The sequence below is a fragment of the Camarhynchus parvulus genome, chromosome 1A, assembly GCF_901933205.1.
Source record: "Camarhynchus parvulus chromosome 1A, STF_HiC, whole genome shotgun sequence".
Lineage (NCBI taxonomy): Eukaryota > Metazoa > Chordata > Aves > Passeriformes > Thraupidae > Camarhynchus > Camarhynchus parvulus.
The window spans coordinates 10058222-10070829 of NC_044586.1; the positions used below are offsets into that span (position 1 = coordinate 10058222).

Genomic DNA, 12608 nt, shown 5'->3' on the forward strand with positions numbered 1-12608 from the left:
ACAAACTCACAGCTCAGCAATGCAAGACAACACACTTGCTGTTTCTGAGGAAAGGAATTTTAAACCAGCTTCCTTGTTCCTCCCTAGCCCAACTGCTGCTGACTGAAGCATGGTGTACCAGAATGCCAAACAGTTACCATTACTTAAGGATATAAAGCTGGGTTTTGCTATTGCAATTATAAACATAGTGCTGGGGGTGGGGTTTTTGTTGTTACTGTTTTGCTTTTGTTCTGGAGGGAGTTTTGGTAGCTTTCTTTTTGTGGTTTTTTTTTTTTGAGGTTTTTTTTTTTTTTAATTCTAAAACCAGCCCTGCTCAAGATCAGTTTGGGACCATGTTATATAGGTGCACAAACACACTGTGATTACAGTGATATTAGCAGTTTCTGGTTTGGACAGCTGCTGGCAATCTAGGGCCTTGTTTTCCTGGAAATGTGTGCTTCCAGAGTCTCACTGATCCCTGCCACAGCTCACTCTGTGGGTGTGTTGCTGAGCTCACACAGCCAAGGTGAGGTGCAGCACCACTGAGTGTCCTGGTGCAATGTCTGCAGTGCCTGGTGACTGCATCACCATTAATGAGAAGGAACAAATGGCCTGGGTCTCTTCCTGGATTACTGGAAAGTTGGCAGGCTTTTTCCTGTCTTCTCTTGCTGTCTGTCTCAGCCTGCATGTAGAACAAGGGTTGATGCACTTCCAGAAAGCTGACTTCAAATGCAAAAATAATTCCTCTGTTCCACAGTGCTACAAACTGACAGGTGAAAACAGATAACACTTCCTAACCAGAAGCCTGCAGAATGGTTGAAAGACACTTAGCACAAGCTCAAGAGAGTTTGCTTGAACACATACTGTCCATGTTCAATGTGGATGCAGCTGAGAAAGACTTTTGGTTCATTTTCCAAGCCTGTAAAATGTGATGCACACCAGCAGCCACTTCAGGACTGTTTTTTCTTCGTGTGGCATCAATATTTGGAATTATGTTGGTAGAGAGGCACCTCAATGCATCCCAGTCATACCAGTTTGATGCCAGTGCCAGCAAGAGATGCACAGAGCCTGGAGAGGGTTCATAGTTCAGCAGGAGAGCACCTGAAGAGCAGCACAAAGGAATTCCAGCCCAACTTGAATGCCTCTCTGCAAGTATATGCAGCATGCAGAATAAAATATGAAGTTAGAGGTCTGCACTCCTGTAGGTCTGTGATCTCACTGGCCCCACACAGACACGGTGGATGGCTCCTGTGACTGGAGTGCTGGAATGGAAATAGGCTTTTGAGGAAGGACAGAGGAGATGAGAAGGGGGTGTCACCCTCTGACCATGGAGCTCCCCCTGGGAATGGAGGAGGAGCTGACTGAGACCTTACAGGTCAGGATTAAGGGGAAGGACAAGGCACCAAATAAAGCTTGTTAAAATTCAAATATCACTTCCTCCAAGATCAGGAGTCATGCATCCCAACAAAGAGGAGGTGAGGCAAAAATACCAGGACACCTTAAAGGATGAGTAAGGAGCAAACAAAAAAAGAAGTCTACAGAATGTGGAAGCAAGGCCAGGTAGCCTGGGAGGAATACAGAGAAATTGTCTAAGCAGTCAGGGATCAGGTTAGGAAAGCTAAAACAAGTCCTGATAGAAATTAATCTTGTCAGGGATGTCAAAGTAACAAAAAAAAAAAAAAAGCTTCTACTGGTATGTGGGTGATAAAAGGAAGACTAGGGATAATGTGGGCCCTCTCTAGAAGGAAACAGGAGCTCTGGTTACCCAGAACATGAAGGAGGCTGAGGTGCTCCATGCCTTCTGCCTCAGTAGTCACTGCTAAGTGCTCACCCACACCACCAAGCTGCAGAGGCAGAGACTGGGAAGAAGAATTTATGCAAAATCATGGGTAAAAAAGGGAAAAGCTTGATTTAGGCTTGGCTTATATTGCCAAAAATGAAGCACACAACAACTTTCTGATTTGTGTAAAGAATACAAACAATCCTTCGACAGATCACTTCAGATGGAATAAACTTCCTGCTCATTCTGGTAGGTGGGAAGATTTTAGGCAAGGCCCATCCAGCTTTTTGTCGACTGTGTATGTAAGCTACACAGAAAATCAGCCTCCAGCACACTATTTCTAGGAGGGGAAAAATTATGCATAATGTGTAGAAACTAAGGTAAATACAGCATGTTGCTTTTCAAATAAATAACAATCACTCCATCAGCAATTCATATAATCAGTGTGTCTGTAGCAGGGCACTTCTGTTTAGAATGCCAGGAATGCTCCATGGAAAAAGGAATAATTCCAAGACCTCCCCAGTCAGTGCTTCACCACTGTTGCCTATATAGTTCTGTTAATAAAAAAAAAATATATATGAAAGAGGAGAGACAGTCTTTGAGGAACAAGATCCAGTAATTTGATCAGTGTTCAGGCAGCATGTGGGAAGAAGGCAGCAAAAGATGCTTGCTGGAGAGAAACTCAGGGACCTAGCCAGGCATCAGTGAGCAGATGGCTCCATCCTTGCAGTGAAGCTGAGCAGTCAGTCTCTTCCTCCTGCTGCTGCAACACTTCTCTGTGCACATCACCAAGAGATGCTGTACCTAAGGAACCCTCAAGCAGACTCTGTCAGGCAGGCAGAAAGTCAAGACTTGCAAAGAACCAAAGGTGCTTCCTTATTTTTATAGTGCTGCAGGAGTTTTTGTTCTATACAAAAATTTTAAAGAAAAAATATAAGAATAAATGAATTTTTAAAAAGGGTCTTGGGACTGCACCAATCTCTTCTCACAGTTCTGTTATTGTGGTTTAACCCCAGCCAGCAGCTCAGCCCCTCAGAGCTGTGCATTCACGTCCCATAGTGGGATGAGGGAGAGAATTTTAAGAATGAGAAAACTCATGGATTGAGACAAAAACAGTTTAATAGGTAAAACAAAAGCCACACACCAAAGAAGGAATTCATTCACCATTTCCTATGTACAGGTAGGTGTTCCACCACCCCAGGAAGCAGAGCTCCAGCAGGCACAACAGTGCCTTGGGAAGGCAAATGCCATCACTTGGAATGTTGTCCCCCTTCCTTCTTCTTCCCCTAGTTTTATGTGCTAAGCATGGTGCCATAAGGTATGGAATGCCCCTGTGTTCAGTGGGGGTCAGCTGGCCCAGCTGTGCCCCCTTCCATGTTCTTGTGCAGCACCAGCTGTGTGGCAGGTGAGGCTCTGCAGAAGTTTAGGACAGAGGGAATGTCAGGAGTGGAAGCTATGGTTGTTTTGGCTGGGAAGATGCATGTGCACAGTCACACAGCTTGAACAGATCCATGGGGCTGCTGCAGCTGGCAATCAGACAGGTTCCTTCCTGAGGGGGTGAGGCACTCGGGACATGACCTGCTCCAGTGTCACAGCAGTCAAGAGAGCTGCTGGGTCTGATCATCCTGGATCCCACTCCTTTGCCACCAAATCTAGTGCACACATGCTCTTAATTTCCTTGATTCAAGGAGCTAGACAGGGGTGGTGCCAACTGCAAAGTTTGGAAAGGCCTCCCCATGAAGCAGATGCGGTGCCAACAGCTTCTGATTACGTTTAAATTTCCTCCAGTCCTCCAGCTTGCTTTAAATTCGTATCTTCTCTGTCTCCACCTTTCCAACAGCAGTTCAGCAGCCAGAAAAATGGCTGTCACCTCATTTCTTTGGTCTTAGCTGCTGGAACTTTACTGGTTCGTTCTTCTTCTGTCATGTCGACGGAATGTGCCAAGTGCAAATCGTTAATCTAAGTGTGTTTAAAATCACTTCAAAGCATGGAGGAGGTGCAACTTCTCTGGCTTTACAGACACAGGTGGAGATTAAGCATTGTACAGGGGCCTCAGCTTTGACTGTTAGTGGAGTTCATGAAAAAAATCCAATGCACTGCACCCCAGGTCTTCTGCTGTAACTGTGGTGCCTTTGAGGCTTTCTCTAGGGACTCCCAAATTCATGAGAAGGATGTGTCATACAATGAATTGAAATTAAAATCTACTGTAAACTGTGGAAACTGAGCACGAGGAAAGCATTTTCACAGATAAGTGAAAAGAAGTGTGATGAAGAAAAGCAAATGAAAGTGGGATGCTTCTTTGTAGATACTATTCACAGCAATTTGAAAACATCCAAAAAAGACTGTGGAGCCCATTTAAAAAAGTGACTGGAGGCTGTCCCACAGGACAGCAGTGAGGAAGCACCTACTGACCATCAGTGGGACTTAGGCTCCTACCTGTCCTTGGAGGTTTGAAAAACAATTATACCCAGTGACTCACTAACAGAGGCTCTCATTCCAGAAACCTTCAGGACGCACATTCCCTTTTAGCGAGATTCCAGCACGATGAAGACTCCATTTTTTGGTCCAAGTGTGGCTTTTGATTTGAGCTGCAAAGGAATCTGAAAGAGAAAAGAGCATCTTATGTACAGTTGTATGTGTCTGTTCATGTGTGTATGACACCCCCACATACAGACAGACATTTTTGCTGGAGGACCAGTTCATACCAGGATCACTGTGGAAGCTGTAAAGTACTTGTTTTACAGTCAGCTGTGGTGGTATAATATTAAATAGAATTTACAGCCAGAGGCTGAGGCAGTGGTTACCCAGGAATGCTGTAGATCTGAGCAGAAAGAAATTAACTCTATAAACTCTAGAGCTGGGTGCAATGTCCATAGCAATAGGCATGTACTAAAGTGCTGAGATCCTGTGAAATATGTACACACATTCTCACCCTCTATGAATTATGACATTTTGCCTGTGGTCTTGCCATACTGCTCTCCACTAAGGCAGGGCTGAGTAACAGTCCTTTTGTTGGAAAATTATATATCTGAAATCACGTTTTGCTTAAAACACACAGTCCATGCCTGGTCTCTCCTTATTATGGAAGTGTGTCTAGCAGTTTTGTCAAATGAAGAGAAGTCACAAAGGCAAACCTGTTGTCCTGCCTAAGACACACTGTCAACTCCCTCAAGTTAACAAGTGTGATCTTTAAGCCTCTGCATGTACAAACCTCAGTCTCTGGGCAGGTCTTGAATTTAAACTTCTGCAAAATCCTCAGCAGAGTCATTTTTGTCTCCAACAAGCCCATTTTCATGCCAAGGCAGCCACGGGGTCCCGCCCCAAAGGGCAGGTATGCAAAGGGATGTCGTTCCCTCTTGGCTTCCTCTGTAAACCTAGAAGGTGCAGACATGGAAACCGGTTCATGAAATGCTTTTTGCTCAATTCCATGTTTTTAATTGAAATCTCAAAAGCTGGTTATTTCAACTGATCTTAATGGATAGGGGCTGGGGACTATTGATGGATTATGTCCTGACATCCTAAGTAAAAAGATAATTGACTTATGGCCATCAGCCTTTGTCAGCTGGTGACTTCAGGAGAGGACATGGAGACAGGAGTTTTACTTCCAATCTATCTTTAATGAAAATCTCTCATCTTGTTGGATTCAGTTTCCAAGAACTTTAGACTGCTAAGGTCCAGAGCACTCATGAAGGGTAGAAAGAGATGAGAGGTAATACAGGCTAATTGAAGCTTTGGAAAAAAGAATACTGTGTATTTCCACTAACTCCAAACCCATGCTTTGAAAACCTAAATAAGATTGAGCCACTACTCCAAAAAATACTGTAGAGGCCCCTAATTTGAGATTGAAGGATCATTAATTCATGTACTAAGCACTGTTGCATAATCAGATAATTTTTGCCTTGCTCACCCCCATATATCATCCTGGTAAATTTAAAATCTCCCTTGTTTTATTCCTACCACCAATTTCAAAATGAAATTTTGGTGGGGGAGAGGGGGAAGGGGAAGGTTGCAGCTGAATTATTTTATTTTATTTTTTGTTATGCTCTTATTTTATAATTCTTGCTAACATTACCAGCTATACAATCTGAGCAGAGTGTTAGTAATTATGGATCATTCCTTGGGGAAGGTTCAAAAGGGAATTAATCTCAGATTCATACCAAACAGCACTGTGTGAATCAAGGGGACTGCAGCCCCTACTAACCATTTTACCCTTTCATACTACTGTTAAAGTGGTGAACAAACAATTAAGAAAACATTTCTAGATAAGCACTACTAAAAATACCCACCCCAGACTTCCAGCTGCTGCTAAGATTCCTCTCCAGCAAAATCTCTGGGCCTGGCATTGCTCTTCATCCTTCTCTAACTCTGGCATTGCTCTTCTTTGTGGCCAAAAGATTCTAATGGAGCATATTCCTAGATTTGTTCCAGAAGGAGCATTAGGCAAACCCATCGACACCACACGTGTTGTCTTACTGGCAAAGATGGTTCTGGGCTGCCAGCCTCACACCCAGTTGTTTATGGAGCAGGCACTTCTTTTCTTAATAAACTTCTGAATGTGGTGGTAGCTTAAAATGCATCTGCCCACTAAACAGTTTAAAAATATAGCTGCCCACAAAATTAAATTGTGCTTCCACACAGCACCACATCAGCTGAAACTCTCCCTGTAAGCTCAGCCCAGCACCTGTAACACAGGGCAGGTACAAAACCACAGCTTGACAGGGTTCCCCCTGCCCACTGAAGATATAAATGCTCCACGTGAAACCGTCTTGCCCAGCAAGAATCAAGGATCTTAACTTACAGACAGGGAGGAAATTCCCAGTGGGAGATGGGGGAGGTTCCCCATTCACAGAGTACCCACACTGTTAAATTTCAAGTGAAAAGAGGGCTCTAAACCGGCAAGGAGTTGGATGAGTTTCCCAGGTACAGCCAAGCCTGTCCCACTTCAGAATTTCAGCACCCAGAAACAACATTATTCACAGGATCTGATTTGGAAACAGGTCTGAAAACCTCTGTCCCAGTTCAACCTTGACCAAACCTTGCACCTTCTGTGGAATACACCACTATCATCACTTGTCTGATTTAGTGGAAATAACATGTTTTTATGGTCTAAATAAAACTGTGCTCCTCTTGGTGGAAATGCTGCTTTGGATGAACAGTGGGTGACTGTGGCTGTGAAAGAGCAGCAGGATCTGGTACCTGCACTGGACAGGTTGGAGGTCTGTGCCCAAAGCCCAAGTAAGGACGTCAACCAAAGGGTGAAAAGCATCTCTCCACCTACCTCTCAGGAATGAACTTCTCAGGTTCTGGCCAGAACTCAGGGTTGTGGTGAAGGTGTCCAACTGCAATTTCAACGACAGCTCCAGCTGGAATATGCTGCCCCAGCACTATGCAGTCTTTAGCTGCTTCCCTAGTGAATCTGTAACAACATCATGCATCCCAGATGATTAATAAAGGTTAAAAATACAGCAGGAGAGATCTGTAAAAGTATCTGTCTTCATCTGACCAAACAATTTCTGGGGCAACACTTTCTCATAGATAAATACAACTGTTGCTGATGCCAGTGTCTTCTCAGGTTACAATCATCTCCACTTAGAAGTCCATAGCTCCAGCCCAGGTGGTTGAATTTGCCCTTTTCACAGGAAAGCATTTCTGGTTGTTTACTGTTTTCAAAAGCATTAACTGTTAAACTGCAATTTTATTGTTGCTGTTGGCTTTAGACTCATTTTTCTAATGAAAATCACCGATGAAATGTGTCAGTCATCTCTAATAACAGGTAGAAAGAGTGTGCTGGTTTGCCTCAGGAAAAAAAAAAAGTAAATATAGCTTTGAGTTGTTTTATTTGAGAAGCTCCCCACTGTTGGTGCAGCACCTGAAACTTAGCAAGGGATTATTAGTTATATTAGTTGTAATATTATATTAGTTGTAATATTAGGGCTGAGTGTTCTGCTGCTGCTACTCTGGAAATACAACTAATTCACAAGCCTTGGAAAACCACATTTCACATATATTCATCAAAGACAGGCATGATGTTGACAACAAAACTCTGCTGCTTTCTCCCACCCTGCAGTGATAGGTGACAGAGGTGTCCTTAGGAACCTCATCATGACAAGACTGAGAAAAGCCACCTGCCAAAGCCCAGGTTACAAAAGATTGCGTGTGGGTGTGCATGTGTGGTTCTGATCCAGATCTTTTGGTGCTTGGGTGGTCACTACAGATCCCAAATCAGGCCAGACCCAGGTGGGTGCCCTGCTGTCTCAGTCTGGGGACTATTCCCTCACCATCTGCAAGCACAGGGGAGAGGCAATGTGCAGGAGCTTCCTGTGCTGCTTCCCACACTCTGCTAAAAAGTTGAACAAAGATTTCAGCTTCAGGGCTGTCAGTCTGGTATCATTACAGAAACACATTCTTTCCTTGCTGTCACCCATCTCCCTTTCTCATAGACAAATAAATAACAGAGGCTCCAAACTTGGAACAAAACACTGGCATTAAAAAAATGAACAAACAAACAAAAAAAAACCCCAAAACAAACAAACAAAAAACTTTGACAAGCTATCCTTCTCATTCTTACATGAATTTGGTGATAATGGAAACATGAGTTTCTGGGGGAGAAAGTTCCCTGGATAGTAAGTTCATTTAAAAAAAAATGAAACTAACTTTTTTCATAACAAACTTGGCTGCTACTGATTTTTCACTTAACTCAGCATAATCCTTGTCATAGGCAATTAGCATCTTTCAGCAGCCCTGGGCTGTTCTATCCATTCCATATCCATCAGAGCAAAAGCCAGATCAATAAATAGCCCTGACAACACCAAACAAAACTTCAGAAGAACTTTGTTCTATTCTTGTTCTGTCTCCCATCTGACAAACGTGGATTACTTCCCAGTGATAGAGAAACTCAAAGACCCCTGTCACTTTAACCAGCAAGACAGTTTCCACTGGTACCCCAAGTATAACACAGTGGAACCCCACCATCTCATCCAGGAGCAGAGATCTGATATTAACTCTCTGAACAATCCTGCAGATGCCCATGAAAAAAAAATTGACTTCCAATCTTGGTGAACATATAGAAGAGAATATGATTTTAAGCTTTTTTCGTTCTAAGGTGCTTGCAGTCATGGGTTAAATTTTTCAAAAGCTCTCACAGCAAGCTCAGCTTTGGCTTCTTTCCAGTCATCTGAATTTCTCCCTGAGCTTCATGAGAAGCATTGCAACTGGCTGGTTGCTTTGAAAAAACTGTATTTCTTAATATTTGTATTTATGCTTGTGATAACTTGGAGCTTTAACAATCAAACAGTTTTCTAATTTCTTTTTACCTTGTTTTCAGCTCATCAATATAGTAGAATAAGTCATGTGTGACTTGGGACAAAACTTACAAAAGTTAATGGATGTTACCATTCATTTAGCTCTATAAGGCAGTGCTAAGTGTAAATGGGCCAAAGTTAAACACACATGTAAAATACAGCTTTCAGACTGTGCAACCCTTCCACAGATCAGGGCTATAATGACCACAGAGCCCTGATGGGGATGGGTTTTGGTGCATATCCCCAAAGCCTGAGGCACATGGAAGAGCAGCCTCTGGCTTTCTCTGGCCAGACCTGCTCCAAAATGGCTCCATCCTCTAAACTTGGGGGATGTGAGGAATGGTGAGGAAGCAACCTTGGCCAATTCACTGTAAAAATGTGCTTTAGAAATACCAGAATTATCCAGCTTTCCTTACACAGGCTGCATGATATCTTTCAAACGCACAAAGCAGTATGGATGTTGGCACAGAGACTGAGAGACCATTGGTCTTCCAAGAGCAGATTTCCATTTTATAGAGCCAGGGAGCAATCCTGTGTAATCAGAAGGGGGAAAAAAAAGATACCTGAAAGCAGGTGGGTACATGCGCAACGTCTCTGCAATCACCATGTCCAGATAAGGGAGTTCTTGTACATTTTGGTAATCAGGGACCATCTGAAAGGGCAGGACAAAAGGAACAATTACGTTTTCTCACATGTAAGTGCCAAACTCATCCCAGATTAGCTTTTAAATCATCTATTTTTTCCTGGGCATCTTTCCTGTAAAAGAACTCGATGTCTCATCTAAAACAGTAAATGATAAAATTATACAAAAATGTGGGCAGTAATTAAATGTGTGTGTAACATTCCTTTCATCATCAAAACGCTTTGGTGCACAGCCCAGCTGAAGGTATAATAATAAATCAACTTGCTAGGAAGTATTAAAAGCAGGTCATTACAGAGAGCATCAATAGCTGTAACAGAGCTATTGTTTCACACAGGTACCAAAATGTGCACAGGACCCTTGTTTCTTCCCAAGGGCAGGAGGTTCACACTTTGTTAACAAGAACAGCAAGTCCTTCAGTTACTCTTGTTAATGTTGGAACAACCCCTCTGCAGTCCCCAGCTATAGAAATAAAGCAGAGTGCTGGTGCTGTGATGCCTGTGAAGGGGTGGAGATGGCTCTGGAAGACACTGGAACCCCCAAGAGGAACAGTTCACAGTGGTAAATTGCTCTGCCAACAAGTGAGGTGCCGAGGTAGAGCTCCAATCCCACCTGGCAGGACTGCAGTAGTGCCTGAGCAGAGAAGCCTGTTTCCTTCAGCCCCTGCTTAATTTTTCACAATGGTCAATGCCTGAGCCCATGCCTTCACAATCCTCCAAAGCCATTCAGCCCTTGACAAGGAATGGTGGGCACTAAAACTCCAACAGGGCTGTAAGCTCAGAAGACTTTGCCCTCTGACTGGCAACAAACAGACAGTGAGAGACAAACAGTAGCACTGACACGACTCAGCACACGGACAAACAGGGAATTTCTTCCAGTTACCTTCCTTGGAAAAAGGACATCTTCCCTGTTTTATTCAGTGCTCTCAGCAGAGGGCAGCCAAAGTATATCGAATAACCTCATCAGGAAAGTAGAGAGAGTTTTGTTTTAAATTAGAGCATCTCCTAAGGACTGACACAGAGTAAATTGGAGAAAAGCACAGACGTCAGACTAGACTAAACCTTTTATGAAGATTTGGGGCCCCTGCCGTTCACAAAGGGGACTGGATTCCATCCTTCCTTTATTTACTACAGCACTTTTCATGTATAATGCATATTTTATTGAATTTTCATGCAAAAACATATGGTACATACTGAAAATACTAAGCAGAGAACAACTCCAGATGGTAGGCAGAAAAGGCATACAATAGAACAAGGATACCTTGCTGGATTAGGGTATCCCACTTATTCAGCACTAAGCCACCATGCACCATTTCACATTAACTGATCTTTTCTAGGAAGGAAATAGATACATTCTATTATCCCCATTTTCTGGCTCAGGAAAGAGAAGCAGAAGCAGAGAAAGTAATTTGCACAGGCTGAGTAGAACCAGCCTGTGTGCTTCTCTCCCAGGGGAAAAGATGCAACTCAGCTTGTCAATAGATGAAGTATTTTGTCAGTATATGACAAATATTATCAATACAGGAAATATGGACTGCACTGACAGCCTTTCAGTGGGGCTTTTATCTTGTGGTGGTGCCTGCTACCTCCAACCTTTGGCTTAGGTCAGTGGTTATCAGACAAAGGACTAGGAGCCCAAAAACCATGTGAGAGCCATGGCTGACATCTATGTGAGGAGCAGTGCTCCAATAATTCCAATAGCTAAACCCAAAGCTGGGAGAAATATTTTTATCACCCTTGTTTTGCAGAAAGGGATCCAAGGGCTGCCTAATTCTGTGGGGGAAATCAGAAGCAGAGGCTGGAAATGCAGCCTCAAATTTCAGGTCTTCATGGCACAATTCCCTTTCTCCATGCCCACAGAGGTGCTCCAGTCTTCAATGCAAATGCGGTGGTGTGAATGCTTTTATTTTTTCTGCCAGTTTTACAATTATCATTCAGAACTTTCCCCTCACCTTTTTATACTGCTCTCCTGCATCCCTTTGAATCCTGAGTCAGCATCTGAGTCCTGCTCCTGCAATCCCTCCTGATTTCATGGACAGGCTGGCTGAGAGAAGAGTCCCGGCTCAGAGAAAATGAGTGGTGGAGCCAAGAGCACACTGAGATGTGTTTGATTCTCTGAACCATGCTCTTTCCACTGGGCCTTCCTGTCTCTCTCATAATCCCCCTACTTACTTCTGGAGTCAATAATTAAGATAATTATATGGTAACCTGATATAATAAGTAGCCACTAAATCAAACCATACATCAACGAATAATATAACGCTAAATTATTGGAGCTTTGATTTGCTCTTTCAAATAGCTTCTATACCTTCAGGGGATTAGCAGTTCAGAAAACAAAACAAAAGGTGTAAAACCAGCTGATTTTCCTTAGAAGAAAATTCCTTTTGCTTACATAAAGAAGGAGGGGTCAGTCAAATGACAGCAGAGTGAACTCTGCTATCATGAGAATGACAGACACATCAGTCATTTCCTACACCAGATGCAATTTAATTATTGGCACTTCCATGCTTTTAGCATCAAAGTAGCTGGACCTAATTTAGTGGTTGTTTGCAAGGTCTGACCTGCAGCTGCGTAAAGTACACACAAGCCAAGCATCTCTATTTAGGAAGGACAGTTTGTTACTTTTTTTTCCCCTTTCAAAGAAAATATTTTCCATTTGTTTTTCCACTCCCTCTCTTAAAAATATGCCTTTAGCCAAGCACATTTCAAAGGAACATAAATATGCTTTTCTCCCTAAATGTCCCTATTTATATCTATCAACTGCTGGCAGGTTTTCTGGGGTGAAGGTGGTGTTGTGCAAACATGCCACTTTAACCCCCTGAAAAAAAAAATTGTCTAAATTGCCTTGTACTCAAGATGAGGCAGCTTTTTTCACTAAGAAAGATTTTTCTCTTTAACAAGAAGAGATG

The 12608-nt window shown here is 42.9% G+C and overlaps 1 protein-coding gene across 1 annotated transcript in view; it reads right to left on the bottom strand.

The window, feature by feature from the left end:
- Positions 1 to 3704: 3704 nt before the first annotated feature.
- Positions 3705 to 12608, bottom strand: part of TBXAS1 (thromboxane A synthase 1) — a 226106-nt gene continuing 217202 nt past the window's right edge. The window contains exons 10-13 of the mRNA XM_030960164.1: positions 9624 to 9712; positions 7038 to 7175; positions 4971 to 5133; positions 3705 to 4359 (exon numbers count right to left, since the gene is read on the bottom strand). Coding sequence (XP_030816024.1) covers positions 4285 to 4359; positions 4971 to 5133; positions 7038 to 7175; positions 9624 to 9712 — 465 coding nt within the window. The 3' untranslated portion in view covers positions 3705 to 4284. The remainder of the gene's footprint in view (positions 4360 to 4970; positions 5134 to 7037; positions 7176 to 9623; positions 9713 to 12608) is intronic.